Below are 18,682 nucleotides of genomic sequence, written 5' to 3'. Positions count from 1 at the left end.
GGCTGGGTTGGGGTATTTTATTTAACCTTCCCAGCCCTGCAGCTGCCCCCTGCTGCTTGGGGCTGTGTTTCAACTCCTGTTTGATTCCAAACCTCCATAAAATTGCTTTTTCTGCACGGGTCACGTGTTAAGGTTTTTGGGGCATTTTCCTCAAATGGGAGCCTTGCAGCCTCCAAGGTCCCCAGCTGCTTGACCCCACCAAGATGCCTCAAAGGCACTTCCTCTGGTGATGGAAATCCCATGTTGCTCCTTTGATTCCACCACTGGAGGGCCTGGGATGGCAGATGGGGGATGGGATGGTGGATGAGGTGGTAGGTGGGTGGCTGTGAGGTCCCCCTTGGTGCAGCACAAGCTTCTGGAATGGCCGGAGGAGCTTGTTTTTTGTTAAGAGGATCATTGCAATTTTGGTTAAAAGGCAGCAGCTTCAGCGTAGTCAAAAGGAGGCTTGTGTGCTGGAGGTGATGCTTTTTTCCAGGCAGATAAAGGATCTGGGATCTGACCACCTCCAAGAGACCTTCATCTGAAGGCGAGGAGGTTTGGGTGAGCTCCCTTTGCTCCTGATGGTCTCGGGATGGGGATTTGGGCATGAGTCCCACAGCACGGCGACTGACCATGCCAGGATGATCTCACCACTGTCCCCTGCACATCAAAATACCCGTTGAGGTCACGAGTGGTGCCCATGGGTTTGGTTTGGTGGGTTTAGGAAGTCCAACAGGGTTGTGACACCAGTGGGGTCAAAGCTGGTTCTCTGATACGGGGAGCTGTGGGCTGCATTATTCTGAATTCTTTGTTTACATTGAACCTTCCTGACTCTTGCTAGGATTAGGGTCTGGGAGGTGATGGAAAAACACATCCAGAAGATGCACATGGAGTCTATTATTCAAATAAGATAGGGCCAGAAATGAGAGGGGAAAACACCAAGTGCTGTTCAGCTGCATGAACGTCGGCAGAGAAGGTGGAATTCCAGAAATTACCTTCCTATCACCTTTGGTTTGGGTTGTTTGTTTTTTTCCTTTAAGAGAGATCTCACTTGTCATTAGTAGCTTTATTTAATCATGAACACGTCCAGACGCTGAAGGTAAAATAGTGAAATGGGTTGTACTTTGTCAGCCCATTTGTTTTTTTGCAAGTCATACTTAACGTCCTGCTGCAGAAGTTATTTGCATACAGAGCTGAGTGCAGAGCCACAGAAAGCAGGTTCTCACTGCTGCCAAATATTTGTGTGTTGGAAACTAGTCTCTAGATGACTAGCATGGAAGAGCTCTGATTTATTTGGTTTTTTTCCCCCCCCTCCTGACTAGCTGGTTTTGCATAACGCTCCCCATGCCCCCCAAAATGGTCTTGAGAAATGGAATATTCTTCTCTCTTAGTTTTGCAACAGAGGCAAAAAACTATGATCTTGAATTTTAAGGGGCACAGATGTGCTTTTGTGGTCACTAGTGGGGCAAAGCTTCAAATGACTGAAGTGTGTAGCAAAGTACCTGCAGGTGACTAGTGTGTGCTCTGGGCTGTAGAGACTATAGGAGCAGTGGCTGGCAAGAGAATTCAAGTGCCTGTTTTTCTTTAGTGTGAGTGAGGAGATTCTTGTGAGTGAGGTTGTTAACCTGCACAGCTGTCAGCAGGGTGTGGGATCAGAAGCAGGATACGTGGGCTTAGAAAGCCAACATCTTTCTGCTGTCTTTGCATCAGTGCTCTGGCAGCTCCCCTTCTTCCTGCCACGTGTGCTCCTGCTCTTATTTATTTATTTACCCTGCAATTGAGGGAAGATAAATAGTGATTGCCAAAATGACTCCCTCACCGTGTGCATACGTCAAACCCAGCATCAGCCCAGCACCTGAAGCTGCTCCCAGCCCTTCTCCTCCTCATTGCATGGCTTTTATTCAGCCTGGGGAAGAGGAGGCTCCAGGGAGACCTCAGAGCACCTTCCAGTGCCTGAAGGGTCTCCAGGAAAGCTGGGGAGGGGCTTGGGACAGTGGCAGGAGGGAGAGGACAAAGGGGAATGGATGAAAACTGGAAGAGGGGAGATTGAGGTGAGACATGAGGAGGAAATTCTTTGCTGTGAGGGTGGTGAGACCCTGGCCCAGGTTGCCCAGGGAAGCTGTGGCTGCCCCATCCCTGGCAGTGTTGAAGGGCAGGTTGGATGGGGCTTGGAGCAACCTGGGCTGGTGGGAGGTGTCCCTGCCCATGCAGGGGGTTGGATCTAGATGGTCTTTAGGGTCCTTTTCCAACTAAAACCAGTCTATTATTCAATCATGGTGTTTGCTTTCAGCTCTGGGCTTAGGTGTTGGTCCCAGCATTACTGCCCACCTGGGTCCCTGCCTGCTCCCTGGGCTGGGAGGGCAAACCCTGTGCAGAGTTATAGGATGGGAAAAGGTCCTGGCTTAAGGTTTCTTTCTTCCTGGCCACTTCATCTCTTCCAGAGATACTTGAGTGCCAGTGGCCACGCATTTCCCCTTCAGCAGTACCTCTGGGTGCACCACAGGCTGCTGTTCTCCTGTTGAAATCAGCATCACCAAAACAGGCTTCTAGAGCAGAGCCACGCTGGTACCTGCTTTCAGGTTAGACAGCTATAAACTCTATTTTTGCCTCAACTCTGAGGTTTTATCTTGCAAAACACACTGTTCCGAGGTGCCTTTGACACTGGCACAGCTCCCTGCACAGAACCTCTGCAGCTTCCCTTACATCTTTATACATTTTCTGCCTCTCTTAGCTTCCTGTGAACTACAAGCAAAGCAGGCAGGGCAGTTAACTCTCACCATCACTCGCTGTATTTGTTTCAGACTGTCTACACACCAGCCTGGTGCCAGGAAATGTGCTGCATTCATTTACCTTCCTCCCTTTGCAGCAATGCCCAGGGCACTCGGCTCCTGGGTACTGCAGCTGTCCTGGTTATTCAGCTGCTGTTGGGAGCAAGACCAGCTTAGCAAGGGCCTGGTATATTTATTTTTTGCAGATAAACTCCTCAAGCACCTGTGTCAGTGTGATAAACAATGCAGGATGTGCTCATTGTTTGGTTTCCAAAAGGAAGTGATGTAGAGCTGCAGTTACATCGGTGTGATAGGGTCTTGCAAAATAAACAGCGTTGAGCGTGGTCAGTGGTGGGATGGAGAGGTCCTGGGGCAAGGTAGGGCTGTGCTGGATGGGTGTTGGGAGTGTCCTCACCTTCCAGGCAGCCTGTTGTCCTTATCTGTGTCCAGACTTGGAAAGAAATCGGGAATGGTTTGGTATGGCCAAAGCTGCAGCTCTGGTGAGCTCTGTGCACCACGAGAGAGGAGGAGGATGGAGATGTCCTGTGAGGTCTCTCGAGGCACCACGAGACATCTCTCCCAGCTGAAGTGATGTCAGGGTACTTGGCAGACTGGCAGCTAAAAACGCTGTCATCTGAGTCTGATCATAGAATCAAAGGATCACAGAATGGTTTGGGTTGGAAAGGACCTTTGAAGGTCATTCAGTCCAACCCCCCTGCAGCGAGCGGGGACGTCTTCAACCAGATCAGGTTGCTCAGAGCCCTCTCCAACCTGACCTTGAATGTTTCCAGAGATGGGACATCTACCACCTCTCTGGGCCAGTGTCTCACCACAAAAATATTCCTTATGCTCAAAGTGCTACTTCAAGATCTGCCCTTGGGGGCAAAATCTGCTAAGCTGAAAAAACCTTGCCCGGCTCTGTGCACAGCTGAGGTGGAGGTGAGAGCAACTTTGACCTTTAAATTAATATTGTGTGTCTCTGAGCATCGTTCTTGCCCCTTGCCACGGCTGGGAGGAGGAGAGAAGGCTGGGTGGAGGTTTTTCTGGCTGTGCTGCTCTCCTGTCTCTGCTGCTTTTGCTTCTTGCCAACGTTGCCCGTGAAAGGGTTAATGCAGAATTTTGATCTCGGCAATATTTTCATGCTTATACATTCTGTTTCTCATTTCCATGACAAAGATGGTAGGAAGAGCAGAATAAGGTACAGAATTTGCAGAGCAATTTGGAGACTGTAATGAGAACAGAAAATAGTAGGGGGAGAAGAATTGTAATTAGAATATGAAATGGGGAAAAAAAAAAAAATTAATCTATTTCCATGTCAGTCTTAGGACTAAATTCTGCTGCTCCCTGTAGCTTTCAGCAGAGGGATTTTTTTTGTGTGTGTATGTGAAGAGTTTGAACTCCTTTACAGGCTCTGAAAGGTCCAGGTAAATGAGTTTAAGTCCTCATTCCCCCCAGATAGCATAATAACAGTAATTTTGTGTGCAACGTTCAGAGAAAACCAGGCAGTCTCTTAGATAAACAAAGGCTGGCACATGAATTGTGGTGGCATTCAGGATCTTTCCAGCCTGGAGGACGGGGGTGTAAAGGGGCATGTTGAAGGTACTTGTGGGGTGGAGATCCATGTGGGCACCTGGGTAAGCATTGGGTATCACAGAAGCACCCAAACACCAAATACTGCTGGTGGGGAGAGACCAACCCCTGAGCAAAGCTGGGCCAACCAGATGAGGTTGTGCAGTGCCAGGTCCAGCTGAACTCAAGAGGATCTCCAGGGATGGAGATCCCACAACCTAGTGGGTCTTGTATTGGACTGCCCACATGCTGGAAAATGATTTCCTAATATCTAATGAGGTTGTGTCGAGCCAGGGAGCTTCCAGCAGCTCACAGGCCAGGGTCATCTTGACCTCAATGGTTTAGATTTACTATTTCCCTCTGATTTGTCCAGTTGCTATTCAGTACCCTCCTAGGCCATAGCATCCCACAGCAAGAGGTGCTGCTGTTGGGTCCTGTGTGAAGAACTTCTCTGTAAGGTGCTTAATTCCACTAGGTCATGATGTCAGTGTCTGCCTCCTTGGGTTGGGGCTTTGAGAACTAGAGAACAACCACTCCCTGTTCTCATCTCATGACTTCATGTACACTTCTGTCAAGTCCCTCTACATGTGTGATCACTCTTTCTTGTCCACACCTTGGATCCTCCCAGCTGTTGCCCTTTCTCCTTCTCCAAACTGTACAGATGGTAAATAAAATAATGATGGATCTTTTATTCTCTGTTCTTTCCCTAATTGCTCCTAAAGCTTGAGAGGCATTTTTGGCAGCTGCTGAGGACTGAGCAGGAGTTGGAAGGGAACTCTCCAGAACAAATGCAATGTTTCTTTCCTGGACAGTAACAGCTATTTTAAGGCCCATTGTCGTGTCTGAATTGTTAGGATTGCTTTTCTCCAGTGCATTACTTTGCATTTATTGACATTAAATTTCATCTTCCATTTCCTCACCACCACTTAGTGCTGCCAGAATCCTAATGCAAAGCCAGTCAAAGTGGCTTTCAGTTTTGGCCAGCCTGAATCATTTTGATCTCATTAATAAACTTGAATCCTTCTAGATCATGTATATTATGAACTGAATAGATTTTAGTGCAGCTGGGTCATGGACCATGATCCTCCTCTTGCTAAAACCTGTATTTTCACGGGCTCTGAGCAGGAGGACCTTTCCTTTTGTCCCACAACAAGTTGGGGCTTTTTTGAGGAATCATCTGAAAAGTCCACCCAGAGAGATTCTTCCCCATTTGCCAGGTATTTGTTGACCCCTCAGCAAATACTAAAGTGGGCTGTGAGGTTTGATGTCCCAGTTTCCCAGTTTTGTGCTGGTTTGGCACCTTCCCCTTGCCACCTGCTTGGTTTTGGAGCAGAAGCAGTAGGCTATGCACCACGTTTGGTGTCCTCTGTTGGTTTTGGAGCAGAAGCAGTAGGCTATGCACCACGTTTGGTATCCTCTGTTGGTTTTGGAGCAGAAGCAGTGGGCTACGTACCATGTTTGGTACCTTCTGTTTCTTTAGAGCCAAGGGGTGGGTGCTGCTTGTCTGTGGGGGTTCCTTTGGGTTTGTTGGTTGGTTTTATATTTGTTCCCTACTGTCCATCTCCATCCGAGAACTGCTCAGGTGCATCTTTCCAAGTGACCTGCATCCCTTGGGAAGAGGTTTGAGAAACAACTCCTTTGCAGTACAAGCTGGTGCAGATAATTCCTGTCTTTCCCAGCTGGTTTTAGATTCTTGGCAGTCAGTGTTGTACCTGGGTCACCTTTGGCACCACCAGCTGTGCAGCAGGTTTCCTGCTACTGGCATGTTTGAGAAATAACCGTTATTAGGCTTTTATCTGGGTTGTGAATTGCTCTTAAAATAAACCAACCAACCAAACCACTTTTTATGATACGGTTTTAAAATTGAAGGCTTCACCTGTGTCACTCTGATTTGACCCCGGGATAATATTGAGTGTGTGAGGAAACCCCAGAACTCCAGGTGACTCTTGCTTAGCTGTGCCACCCACTCAAGGACGTGGTGCCACTGACACCTGCAGTGGTGTCCTGCTCTCTTTCAGTGACATTTGTCCTGAAGCAGAGGGCATTGTGTGGCCAGGCTGGAGATGCTGGGCCAGGCTGGAGATGCTGGGCCAGGCTGGAGATGCTGAGCCAGGCTGGAGATGCTGGGCCAGGCTGGAGATGCTGAGCTAGGCTGGAGATGCTGAGCCAGGCTGGAGATGCTGGGCCAGGCTGGAGAGGGTGGGCAAGGCTGGAGAGATGCTGGGCCAGGCTGGAGATGCTGAGCCAGGCTGGAGATGCTGGGCCAGGCTGGAGATGGTGGGCAAGGCTGGAGAGATGCTGGGCCAGGCTGGAGATGCTGGGTCAGGCTGGAGATGGTGGGCAAGGCTGGAGAGATGCTGGGCCAGGCTGGAGATGCTGGGCCAGGCTGGAGATGGTGGGCAAGGCTGGAGAGATGCTGGGCCAGGCTGGAGATGCTGGGTCAGGCTGGAGATGGTGGGCAAGGCTGGAGAGACGCTGAGCCAGGCTGGAGATGCTGAGCCAGGCTGGAGATGCTGGGCAAGGCTGGAGAGATGCTGAGCCAGGCTGGAGATGCTGAGCCAGGCTGGAGATGCTGAGCCAGGCTGGAGATGCTGAGCTTTCCTTGCAGGAAGGTCCTGGGAAAAGGGGGTCATAAATCTACTGCTGAACCTTTGACCTTCTTTGACAGGATCAACTGAGGGGCTACCCAAGCATTTCAGCAGACAAATAAATAACAGTAAGGAGATCACTGTGGGCCAGAGGTTGTGTAAAGACCTTGATGGGGAAGCTGCAGTTCAAGAGATTAACCTCGGCGCCGCGTTCCCCGAAGGAGCACGATGCTGAATTACTCCTCTAGGAAATCACAGCAGCAGCTCTGCAGGCAGCAGTGACAGGGGCAGAGCTGAAGGGAATATTTCCCATCCTGGGGACATAGCATAGATGTGTGCTGGCACAGACAATCCTTCCTAGCACCAGGGTGGCTGGGTTTGGTGCTGGTGCCCAGTGCACCCGTAGGGCTGAGCCTGGTGCACTTGGGTGCCTCGTGCTCTGCAGAACTGCTGTGATGGGGAGGTGGGGCTGGAAGTGCCACAGCCAAAATGCAATTCTAGCAGAATGGGGTTGTGCTCTTCAAATAATGCTTGTCTGCTAAAAACTAATTGTGGGAAAAACTACTTCTGTAAAACTTTCTGAAGTAGAATTATGTTTCTGCATGGTGGTGCCATAGGAGGCAGCTAAATAAGCCCCAGCAACACGTGGGCTGCAATATTTTTATTACTCTTAATTTTTTGTAATGGGCAGTATTAAACATGGCATTGACTTTTTCTTGTATTCTAACTTTTATTCACTAAAAACTTTTAAAAGGCGTTTGTTGCATGGCATTAATGTAGGTCACTCTATGTCTTGATGCTAGTGATTGCTGAGGTGTAACTTGCTGGACACCAAAACCAGCTACATCCAGCTGGTAATATCCCCAGTGCACCCAGTTTGGAGATGAGGTTGTCATGAGAGGGACCTGCTGCCCCTTTTCTGCATCCTGGCACAAGGAGGCAAAACTAAGAGGCAAGTGCTTATTGCTCTGAGCAGCTGGAATCACTGGAGACATCCAGTTTGTTCTTCACTGAGCATATAATAGCTCCTTGATGATGATGATGGCTTTTAGGTACTGTTGGGTTTGCATTAACGAGCCACTGTTTAAAAGGTCCAGATCCCACTGGGTTTGGAGTTCAGGTGGCCTGGTCCAGTATTGCCAACAATGTTAACATTTAGGGAAGACTCCTCAACAAAAAAATTAATTAAAAAATTAAAAGCAATTTTTAAAAAACCCCACCACCAAACTCAAAACCCCCTTGAAAAAAAATGAAATGAAATGAAATAAAAAGCTTGGAAGATTTTTGAGATCTTGTCATCGAAGCCGTTGCTGGTTTAAGTGCTGCCAAGATCTTTCTTCCAAAGTTGAGGTTTTCATCTCAGCTCCTGACTCTCAGGAAATAGAAGTATGTGATGAGATTCGTAATAAAACTACAAGCTGGCAGTGCCATCCATGAGGAAGTAACACCTCTGAATCTTGGCAGGAGGTTGTGTTTCTTTCCACTGGGTCCTTCCCAGTTAACAAACATTTATTCTCCGTGTTTGCACAGAGCAGAGATCACACGGCTGCTTTGCTCTGGGGCCTGTCCCAGCTTGCAGCAGGGGTTTATTTTTCTTACTCATTTTCATCTTATTAACATGGGACCCGTATGACCTCTGGGCACATTTAGAGGTTTGAAAATAACTCCGTAGCACAAAAATAACAAACCAGAGTCTAGCAAAGCAGCAGCGAATTAAAAAGGGTTTCACAGAACGTCGTCTGAATCCAGGCTGGGCTAAGTCCTGCTGTGCTGGTTGGGTGCTGGCAGAGCTCTGCCTCCAGGGCTGTGGTGTCTGCTTCAGCTCCCCTGGAAGAGCCCAGGTAAAAGAATTGTATTTTTAAATAACTTCTCCGTGATAAAATCAATTTCAGAGAGTGTTCTCCTGCAAACCAAAGCTGTCCAAGCATCTCTTTCTTCGACCCCAAATACCCGGTCCAATGCAGAGGTTACAGGCTCAGTGTCTGTCACCCCATTTCCTTGGGATTCCCTGGCTGAATGGGGCTGACAGCACCCATCTGCTCATCCCCTGGTGCCAAACAAGGTCACCTCCTATGGCAGGAGATGGGGTCCCACCTGTGCCTCTTCCTCTGCTCTGGGGTTGATGTCACCTGCAGTGCTGCCCTTCAGTGTGCCTTGGTTTCCAGGGTCAGTGGGGATTTGGGCAGTGTCTTCTGGGAGGTTTTTCCTTTTTTGTTGTTTTAGAATCTGGTGAGTAGAGTTGTTTCTATCCTGAGCATGTTATGTGAGACAAGTTTGAGTTAGGATTTGGCAGCGTGGGGCTTTATGACCCCTTTTTGAAGGAGAGGTCCTTGGTTGTGCTTCGAGGCAACCATCTCTAACCTAAGTCAGTGCAAGCTGGATGGGAGTTGGCCTAAGCCTCAGGTGGAGGTAAAACAATGAATCCCATCATCCTGCCACTCCCAACTTCCCAACCTGGCTCCACAGGGTTTGCATTTCCCAGGTGTTCAAGTGAATGTCATGGATGCAAAGCACTGAGCTGGGAGTGATCCTGGCTCACCTCAGCTTCATGCTCCTTTCGGGCAGGAGAGGGTGAGAATCAGCCACAGCCACTGGGGTCTTTAACTGGCTGCTTCTGTTAGCCAAAGAATAACAAAAATGACATCAATCCTGAAGAGCAAAGGGCTGATTAAGACAACTGCACAAGAGTTTCAAATGAGGACTTGAAAATGATACCTGCTGCTCCATGTGATCCATCATTTAATGGAAGTTTGATCAATTTTGGGGACAGAGAGGGTGAGGAATGGGTGCACCCAGATCCAAAGCTGCCGTGGGTTGCTCGACACACACCCAGAGTTAGACCAAAGAGAAAAGGAAGGAAGCATTAGTAACCAAAGAGAAATAATAAATTGTCTGTTTCTGCTGTAAATCTACCTGCAGTGGTGGGGCTGATTGTTTTTGAAGTGCATTCTGTAGTGAAACAATAATGAGAAGAGGGAGAACACATTACTTATCTGCTCTACCTGGCTGGTGTATAAGTGGCAAATGTCTAATTGAAAAAATATCCTGATGGGAGAATTTCTAATAAATTTGTTTGCACCCTCATAGCCTGGAGGAGAAAAAAAAAAAAAATCCAATCAGCAGTGAGGAAGTTCCAAAGTTCCCTTTGCATTTTGAGTCTTGATTTTCAGGCTGGCTGCTCAGACTGGCAATCAGAGGCAACATAATTTTGAAGGCAGGATTCATTACAGTTACTATGAGGGCATCAGGGGCAGAAGGAAGTGTGGAGCAGGGGCAGGGGGGGACTAGAAAGCCATTAAAGAAATACATTCTGAAAGAGAGATACAGAGAAGGCAGAGTGCTTGTCCAGCCCTGGCCCTCCCCCAGTGAAAGGTATTCTTTTGTTTTCTGAATGTAGATTCCCAGGTGACTTGTTTTCTGGAGAAGAGCTGTTTCAAACAGATCTTAGTCTTGATCTGCAAAATACTGTGCTGGGGTGGGACAAAAGTGAGGTGCTTGTGTGCAAGGAATGGGGATGGATGGATGGATGGATGGATGGATGGATGGATGGATGGATGGATGGATGGACGGATGGACGGCCATCCATCATCTGTGTATTTAAGTCTTGCTTAAGCTTTTACTTAGGAGCTGTTCTTTTCCTGATGTGGAAGTAAATAGTTCTGCTGTGCAAATTCCCAGCTGGTTCCAGGGATGGACAGAACGATCTCTCCCCACTGGAGTATTTCTCTCTCTTCAGGGCTGCTTGCTGGAAAGCTCTTGTGCAGCTCACCTGAACATCTCAGTGTGCAGTCTCAGGCTGCCATGGCTTTTTAGTGTCCCACGACATGTCTGCACAGACCAGAGCATGGAAAGGGCTCTGCATCCCCACACTGCACAGCCCCAAGGAGCCCTCTCAGGCACAAGGATACACCTGGTGGTTTTGGGCTGAGGAAGAGAGCTCAGAACTGGGACCTCAGACCCATAATTTTGCCTGTTCCCAAAAGGCTGACTTCCCAAAATTCGGTGCTGCTGCCTGTGCCAAGTCAGAGATTGACTTCTTCTGTGGAGCTTGGGCTCTGCTGCTGCAGGGCTGAACATCTCCACCAAACTGTGCTGCCCCTCCAGCAAGCTCAGCCCTTTCTGCTGGCTGGGCAGAGGGTATTTAGGCCATGGGGTTGGTTGAGACTCTACCCCTGGAAGCATGGTGCCTTCACAGCTGGAAGTGCTGCAGCTCTATCTGCAGCTGTGTTAGCAGGAGTTGGCTGTGCTAGTGATCATTTCACAGGTGGAGGGAAATCCAGTTTAAAGTAGATCACACCTGCCTGGCTTCTGGCTGCTGGTCCCAGCAAGCCCCATCAGGCTGCAGATGCTGGCTGCATCCCGCAGCTTCTTCCCCACCCAGGGGTTTAATGAAACCCTGGGATTTTCCAGGGATCCCCTTCATCACTGCTGCTGTCGGTGTTAGTTAATGAGTGTCACAACACCCACTCTCATTTTGCTGCTTTTAATTGGTTTGCTCTGCCATCCCAGAGGATAATTTGGCAACTAGAGGGTGTCTGTGCTCTCTGGCACTGAGCAGAGCCGTGTTACCCCCACTTGGTTGTTACTAACTCCACTGACTTTAACAGCTAATCCTGTGTCATTCCGAGAAAGGGAGATGTAATTAATAGTCTACTCTGCAAATCTTCACCTGGTTTTATTTAGATTTCCTTTTTATTGGTCTTAATATAACCTATTTCTGTTAAGGCATAACTGGTATCAGAGACTGAGAGGACACAGGAGGGGTCAATGATCTGCAATTCACCATCTGGTTTGTAAGGGCAAGAGTTGACTCTTCCCCTTGTCATGTGTGTGGTGTCATTCACAGCTGGCACCTTCCCCCCTGTCTCGGGAGTGTTTTATGGTCGAGCCCATTTTATTGCCATAATTAATTTGTGAACTTAGCCTTGAGAACTGCCCCAGCCATGCTTCGAGCTGGAGACAACCCTGGAGGGCTTTTTTTTTCTTTCTTTCCTTCCTTCGGAATCGGAGCAAGTGAAAAGCTCCTGCTGTAGCTAATTAATGAAGAGGTTTGCAGTTCTCCACGGGGGTTTTGTAGCCTAATGAGTGGATTAGCAGTTCAGAACGGGCTGAAGGGAACAGGGATGTGTGAAGGGAGCAGGGATGTGTGCAGGGATGGCAGGGACAGAGGGGAACACTGGAGGAGAGGAGATGGGGGGCTTGTGTCTTCTTGCAGCCAGAGTTTGCAAACAGCAAACTGTCAGGATGGAGGATGTGGCTCTGCATGGAGACCCCCTCATGTATGGCCCAGACTGGCTTTCTGCCTTGCTGCTCTAGCTTTGTTTTGGTGGTTAAAGGGAGTCTGAAAGAGGATGGAATGGGATCCGTCCGGCTTGGGAATTCCCTTCACTCAAAGTTGTCCCTGGTCTAGTGGGAATTTCAGCAAGATCTTCATTTGAGTGATCAGTGGTTTGATCATATCACGTCACAGAATGGTTTGGGTTGGAAGGGACCTTAAAGATCATTTAATTCCACCCCCCCCACCACCACCTCCATGGGCAGGGACACCTCCCACTAGACCAGGTTGCACAGGTTGGGTTTATTTGTTTGAATTGGAGTGACTAATTCACAATTTCACTGGAGAATTAACAGAAATATGCTGTGTTACTGTGTCCTATGGCAAGAACAGTGATCTATGTACATTCATCTATGCTCAAACATTTGAAAGGAGCTGCTCAGGTTTTTCTGCTGGGAATCTTGGTGAGAAGAGCCAAGAAAGAATTTGGGATGCATGTAACCCTGGTGTGCTGGTGGCATTTCATTAACTCTACCTTTCCTTTGTCTTTCTTAGTTTGATGGGGAGAACATGTATATGGGAATGAATGACAATGCCCAGGAGTTTCTATCAGCAAACCAGGTAAGAGTTAATTTGCTTGGATGGGCCTGGGGGAGGGGATTTTCTAAGGGACTTTGGCTATGCCCAAGCACAAAAGCTAAGCCATGGCTCTTCAGCAAGGCTGAGTGGCTTTGTCCCAGCATCCTTCCCTCGAAATGAAGGTGCAGTTGGTGTTTCCGGAGGTGGGGAGGTTTCCAAGTGTTGTGTGTAGTTCAGGTGTCTCCTTCCCTCATGTGGAGTATTTCCTGTGCTTAAGCAGATGAACCGTTAGCCAGCTCGGGGACAAAAAGGAATCAAAGGTTTCCTGTTTTGGAGAAATAAACCCACACATGGAGGATCAGAATAGAAGTTCTTGCTTTTCACAGGTGCCTGAGCCTTCAGGACTTGGATACATATGAAACAGGCATTCAGTGAAGCCTCAAACAGGTATAATATTAAGCCCACTCTTAGGTCTTGCTGGGAGGTGAGAACTTCAGCATGTCCTTCCCTGTCCTCCTGACCAGGAGATGGGAGGTGGTCCCACCTAGGTCCCCCTGAGGTGGTCTGGCGTGGGCTGAAGTGGGCTGGGGACTCCGTGCATCATTGAGGTGCCTGATGCTGCACCCTTGGGGCACCTCATGAGGGAAAGTGCCAGTTCATTGCTAATATTTTCAGCATCCTGTTTTTGGGCTGAGCTGGGCTGTTCAGTTGTGGGGCCCTGTTGACCCCAGCCACATTCACTATGGGCCATGCAGGGTTGTTTGGTGGGAAGGTGATGTGGCAAGTGTTGAACAGCAGCCATGTGGTGATTCCCATCCAGCTCAAGATGCTGCCAGCTTCTTATTTCTATGGACGGGGTATGTATGGCCTGGGGCAAGATCAGGGTGGGCCCCTACTCATGGGGTTTGGGACTCAAAAGACTAGTGAGTCATATGTGGTGCATCTAACTCAGAGACCAGTGGTGATTTGGATATCTGCCTAATCATATAATCATAGAACCATTCAGGCTGGAAAAGCCCCTTGGGATCACCCAGTCCAACCACCATTCCTGCTCTACAAACTTCTCCCCTAAACCACATCCACCAACACCACATGCAAACCACCCTTGAACACACCCAGGGATGATGACTCCACCACCTCCCTGAGCAGCCTGTTCCAGTGTCTGACCACTCGTGTTGTGAAAAAATTGTTCCTAATGTCCAGTCTGACCCTGCCCTGGTGCAGCTTGAAGCCCTTCCCTCTTGCTCTGTCGCTAATGACCTGTGAGAAGAGACCAGCACCAACCTCTCCACAATGACCTTTCAGGTAGTTGCAGAGACTGATGAGGTCTCCCCTCAGCCTCCTCTTCCTCAAACTAAACATTCCCAGCTGCTTCAAGTGTTCTTCATCAGATTGATTCTCTGGGCCCTTCACCAGCTTCCTTGCCCTCCTCTGTCCTTGCTCCAGCACCTTGAGATCTCTCTTGAATTGAGGTGCCTGCTCTCAACTGAGAACAGGATGAAAACCTGTTGGTTGCCTTTGCAGGATGTTAGGCTGTTGCTCAGGAAGGTTGTTCCTGCTCTGATGACACCCATACCTTGCCCTGGGGAGCAGGGAGGAAGGGCAAGCATCACAGTTCATGCCCTGCAAGGACATTAGTGGTGGTTCACACCCAGCATGAGCTTTGGCCAAGGAAGGTGGGGAGCAGCCTTCCTCCCTCACCCGCCTTCATTCGTCGTCTCCCTTTATTTACCTGCACATTATAGCACTGGTCATGACTTTATTACTAACAGCACAACTCTTCTACTTCAATGGGGCTTCCAGATGTTCCTTATTGTTTGTTAAACCTGTTGTAACCTGAACGAGTACATTAAACAGCAGGAGCCAGGTTTCACAATCCTGCCTCAGAGGCCCCTAGATCACCAGCCCCGGGAGGCCTGCACAGCACACGTGGGCTGTCACTCAGCCCTGGGGATCCTTGGGGACAAAGGCAAATCACACACGCTGATGACTGAAGCCATCATACTGGAATAGATGGATCTGGTGGCTTGAGGGTTGTTTTTTTCTCCCCATTTTTGTTTTAAACTGGTTGCACTGGGCACCACGAGGCACCTGCAGCTCTCTTCATGTTGAGCCCCGTTCGGGTCCAGCATTAGTGGTGGGAAATCTTAGCTTCCCTTTGCCTGTTTTAGGGCACAGTTGCTTATTTACCCCAGTTTTGTGCAGAAACACAGTGAGCTCCCCTGGTACCTGCACACTTGGAATGGCCTGGGATGAGACTGTCATGATGAAATCCCCTGTATCTGCGAGGGCTTCCAGCCCCTCCATGCTTCTAGGGGGGTGGGAAGGGCTGGAGAGCAAGAAGTGCATCTGTGTATGGGGCTTCATTTCAGCTGGAAAATACTTCAGGGTCCAGAGATGGGAGAAGTTTGATAGTTTTTGTAATAGGAAATTCTGTATTGCCTGGCAATTTTTCTTTCAGAATCCCTGGAAGCAGTTAGGTGGAAAGCAGAATTCACTTTATCATCTCTCCCTCTGCTCTGGTTTAAATCCAGGGGGGGTTTAAATGGCTCCTGCCTGTCAGTGCAATGCTCTACACGTTCTGCCCAGAGATCCAGCAGCTGCTTAAGCCCTTGAGTCATCCTTTCCCACCATCCAGAAGAGATTATTCTCATTTGACAGCCGGAGCTCCAGAGATGGAGTGGTCAGGGCAGCTCCTGTGCTGAGCAGTCCTTGGGCAGCTTTGTGTTCCTGCAGCACACTGGCATCAGCCTTAGCTCAGCCTCTTTTACAGTTTTTGATCCTTAGGAGCTCCTGCAGCATTTGATCCTGCTCTGGCAGGGGGGGGTTGGACTAGATGATCTTTTGAGGTCCCTTCCAACCCCTAAGATTCTGTGATCTCATGGCAAAAGCATGGTAAAGCCAGGACCAGGGGCTACTTCCTTCTCCCCCATCACCCCGAACCCTGCAGAGCTGCTACCTTGGGAGGGGAAGAGGGTGGAAAAAAAACCCAACTCCCTCCAAAAAGCCTGAATAAAACACCATCAAAATGATCTGAAAGCCAGCTGATCCCTCCCTTCATCTTGGTGGATGGGATTGCTTATGTGCTATTGGCTGCACTTCTCATCAACCCAAGAAGGGTTCATCTCAGAACGAAGTGCAGAGATATGGGAGCCTGAAACATAATGGGAGTGCTGACAGATCCAGACTCAGGCTGGCACAGCCTGCTTAGGGAAAAGAATTCCTCTTGTTCTATCCAATAGGAGGGACATTTGACCCCAGAAGTGAGTCAAATGTGAAATGTAATTCAAGCCCCAACAGGGCCCAGAGTATAAATGCAACTTGACATCTGATCAAACCAGCGCAGACATTTGACCCTCAAGATGAGTGAGGTATCTGTTGTGTCTCGTGGAGTCAGCAGAGCATCATTCCTCACCCCAGTCCATTTTCTTTCTTTCTTTCCTCCCCTCCCTCCCCAGACAAAGACAGGGAATCAAGTAAGGCAAAAATCCCAAGGAACGGACAGATCAACAACTATGCAAGGTACTCGGAAAGACGAGTAAAAATGTAATGGTGCTTATAAAGGGAAGAAAAACATTTGCAAAATTAGCAAGAGAAGGCCTTTGTGATAGGAAGAGTAACCCCAGGACAGGCAAAAGCTGGGAAATTCCTCATGGAGCTGGACAGGAATGAGGTTGGTTTTGGTTGGCATCAAGACTTGTACGTTTGCAGGAATAGTCCACAGGTGCCTTGTAAACACGACTCAACAAAGCCTGGGAAAACCCTGCCAGCAGGAATTGTTATCCCGTGTTATGGGGGAATAAATGCCAGAAATACCCTGCCAGGAGCTGGGAATGCCATGATGTGGGGGTGGGAGCAGCCAGGGAGAAGCTGGGAGCAGTTGTCCTGTTGGGAGCAGGGATGTGACTCTACCCAGTCCATGGGGGGATGTTGCAGAAAGCCTTAGGGGAGTATTTGCCACCTTGCTCCTCTCTCCATCGTGCTTCTCCAGCTGCTGGCAGGATGAGGGGCAGCTTTGAAGAGGAAAGAGCTAATTAGCATTTTAGATCCTGCATTCTGCCTAATCCCAGGAGCTTTCAGTGCAGGGCTTATTCCAGCTGAGCAACATGCCTGTCTCTGTACTAATGAGTTAATTTCTGTGACTCCTCATGCAAATGCTGTTTTACATCTGTAGGGTTTACCCAGGACAGGGAGTTGCATCAGCACAAGCAACTCCTTGCTTTTGTAACTGAGCTCACAGATAGGACCCCACTGCTTTAACTGTGAAGGTTAAAAATATGATAGTTCAAGTGGCAGAAAGTTAGCTGCAAACTGTTTCCTCTCTTAATGATATTCTTACAAAATGCTTTGGCTGGCACCCCCAGGCTGCCCATCTGTGTATCCATAACATCAGGTCTTGGCTGCCAGGAGCCCCTTGTGTCCTGAGGACACAGGTGGGGGCTGCAGGTTTGCACGGTGATGCTGGAGAAATATGATTTCACCAGCCCTGGTGGGACATCTGATGTCCATGACCCTGCAGAGCATCAGAGAGGGCTTTGCTTTGGGCAGGTTAGAAGGGGCTCTGAGCAACCTGATCTAGCGGTGGGTATCCCTGCCCGTGGAGGGGAGATGGATCTAAATGATCTCTAAGGTCCCTTCCAACCCAAGCTGTTCTATGATTCTGTTAGGGTGAGGCTGGGTGGCTCATGGATGGAGCTGCTGATGTTTACAGTGCTGAGAAGGCAGAGCCGAGGCCATCGCCGTGTCTGTACGTGGCAGCGCGTGCCTAAAACGGAAGGTGGGTTTCGCTCTCGCTTTGTGTGATGGCAGGAGCTCAGCAGAGTGAGGGGTTATACCTGTGCACTGAGGGAAACGGAGCTGAGAGAGAGATTAGGCTTGTCACGTGCACATCACACGTGTTCAGCACCAGCCTCCAGCATGCTCCTGTGCAAATGTTAGCGTGGGGTTACACGTGCCTGCCCCTTTCTGCACGCCTTGAAACCCATCTGCCTCTGCATCTGTGTGCTGGGATGTGTGTAAATCAACGTTTGCCTACTGGGCCTATTGCTCTTTTCCTGTTTATCTCCACGCATCTTCAGGCTGGGGTCTGTAGTAGCCATAATAGATACAGCAAGTCGCTGATCTGGTGGGTCAAATGGTCAGGGCTCTCTGATCAGCCGTCAGGATACATTACCCACCGGGGCCTCCGGTGGGGCTTGAATTACAACTTACATTTGACTCATTTCTGGGGTCAAAACGTCCCTCTCATTTGATCGAATGACAGAAATTGTATAATTTGTATATATCCCTGAGCCATATGTGCTCTGAGTGCCACTCTAATGTGTTTTATAAAGGCACAGCTGTCTTGGTGACTTATTTAAAATGGGATTTTGAAGTAGCGCTCTTGCCATTTAATGTCCTCGTTCAGGGTTACACAAGGTTTATCAAATAATAAATAACATTTAGAACATTCATTTTAGCATAACAATGGGTTTGCTACTTATAAGGAACTGGACCATACAATAAAGCTGTGTTGGTAAATAAGCAATAATGTAGAAAGCCAGCAACAGCATAATTAGACATTAATGACGGTGCAGGAAGCCATGGATACCCTTCTCGTGTTCTGCTGGTGCTCCAGACTAGACAGAGCCCATCTTGGCAGCCTCTGCTATAAAATCTGCCATCGTGCTGGCAGACATGCTGTCCTCCTACCTCCTGGGCCTCCCACCCATCTCAACTGATTGATGGAATAAAGGTGGGTGGGACAGATCCAGGCAGGGTGAGCACAGGGGGTCCCTGTCCCCACGGGGGCTGCAGAGCCACAAGGCAGTGGCTGCACAGTCACGAGGCACCATGGAGCCCCAGGCAGTGTGAGGGCAATTAGGTCTTGCTCATGAGCAATTTCTTCCCCAACAGGTTTGTCAGACACTGGCCCAGGCTGCCCA

At 49.0% G+C, this 18,682-nt stretch overlaps 1 protein-coding gene across 1 annotated transcript in view; it reads left to right on the top strand.

Moving 5' to 3' along the window:
• The window catches only part of TOX2 (TOX high mobility group box family member 2), a 147,353-nt gene that overhangs the window by 47,490 nt on the left and 81,181 nt on the right, over positions 1 to 18,682 (top strand). The window contains exon 2 of the mRNA XM_051633513.1: positions 12,735 to 12,800. Coding sequence (XP_051489473.1) covers positions 12,735 to 12,800 — 66 coding nt within the window. The remainder of the gene's footprint in view (positions 1 to 12,734; positions 12,801 to 18,682) is intronic.

The sequence above is a fragment of the Apus apus genome, chromosome 15, assembly GCF_020740795.1.
Source record: "Apus apus isolate bApuApu2 chromosome 15, bApuApu2.pri.cur, whole genome shotgun sequence".
Taxonomy (NCBI): domain Eukaryota; kingdom Metazoa; phylum Chordata; class Aves; order Apodiformes; family Apodidae; genus Apus; species Apus apus.
The sequence above is the reverse complement of the archived record's forward strand: the minus strand, read 5'-3'. Positions and strand labels throughout refer to the sequence as shown.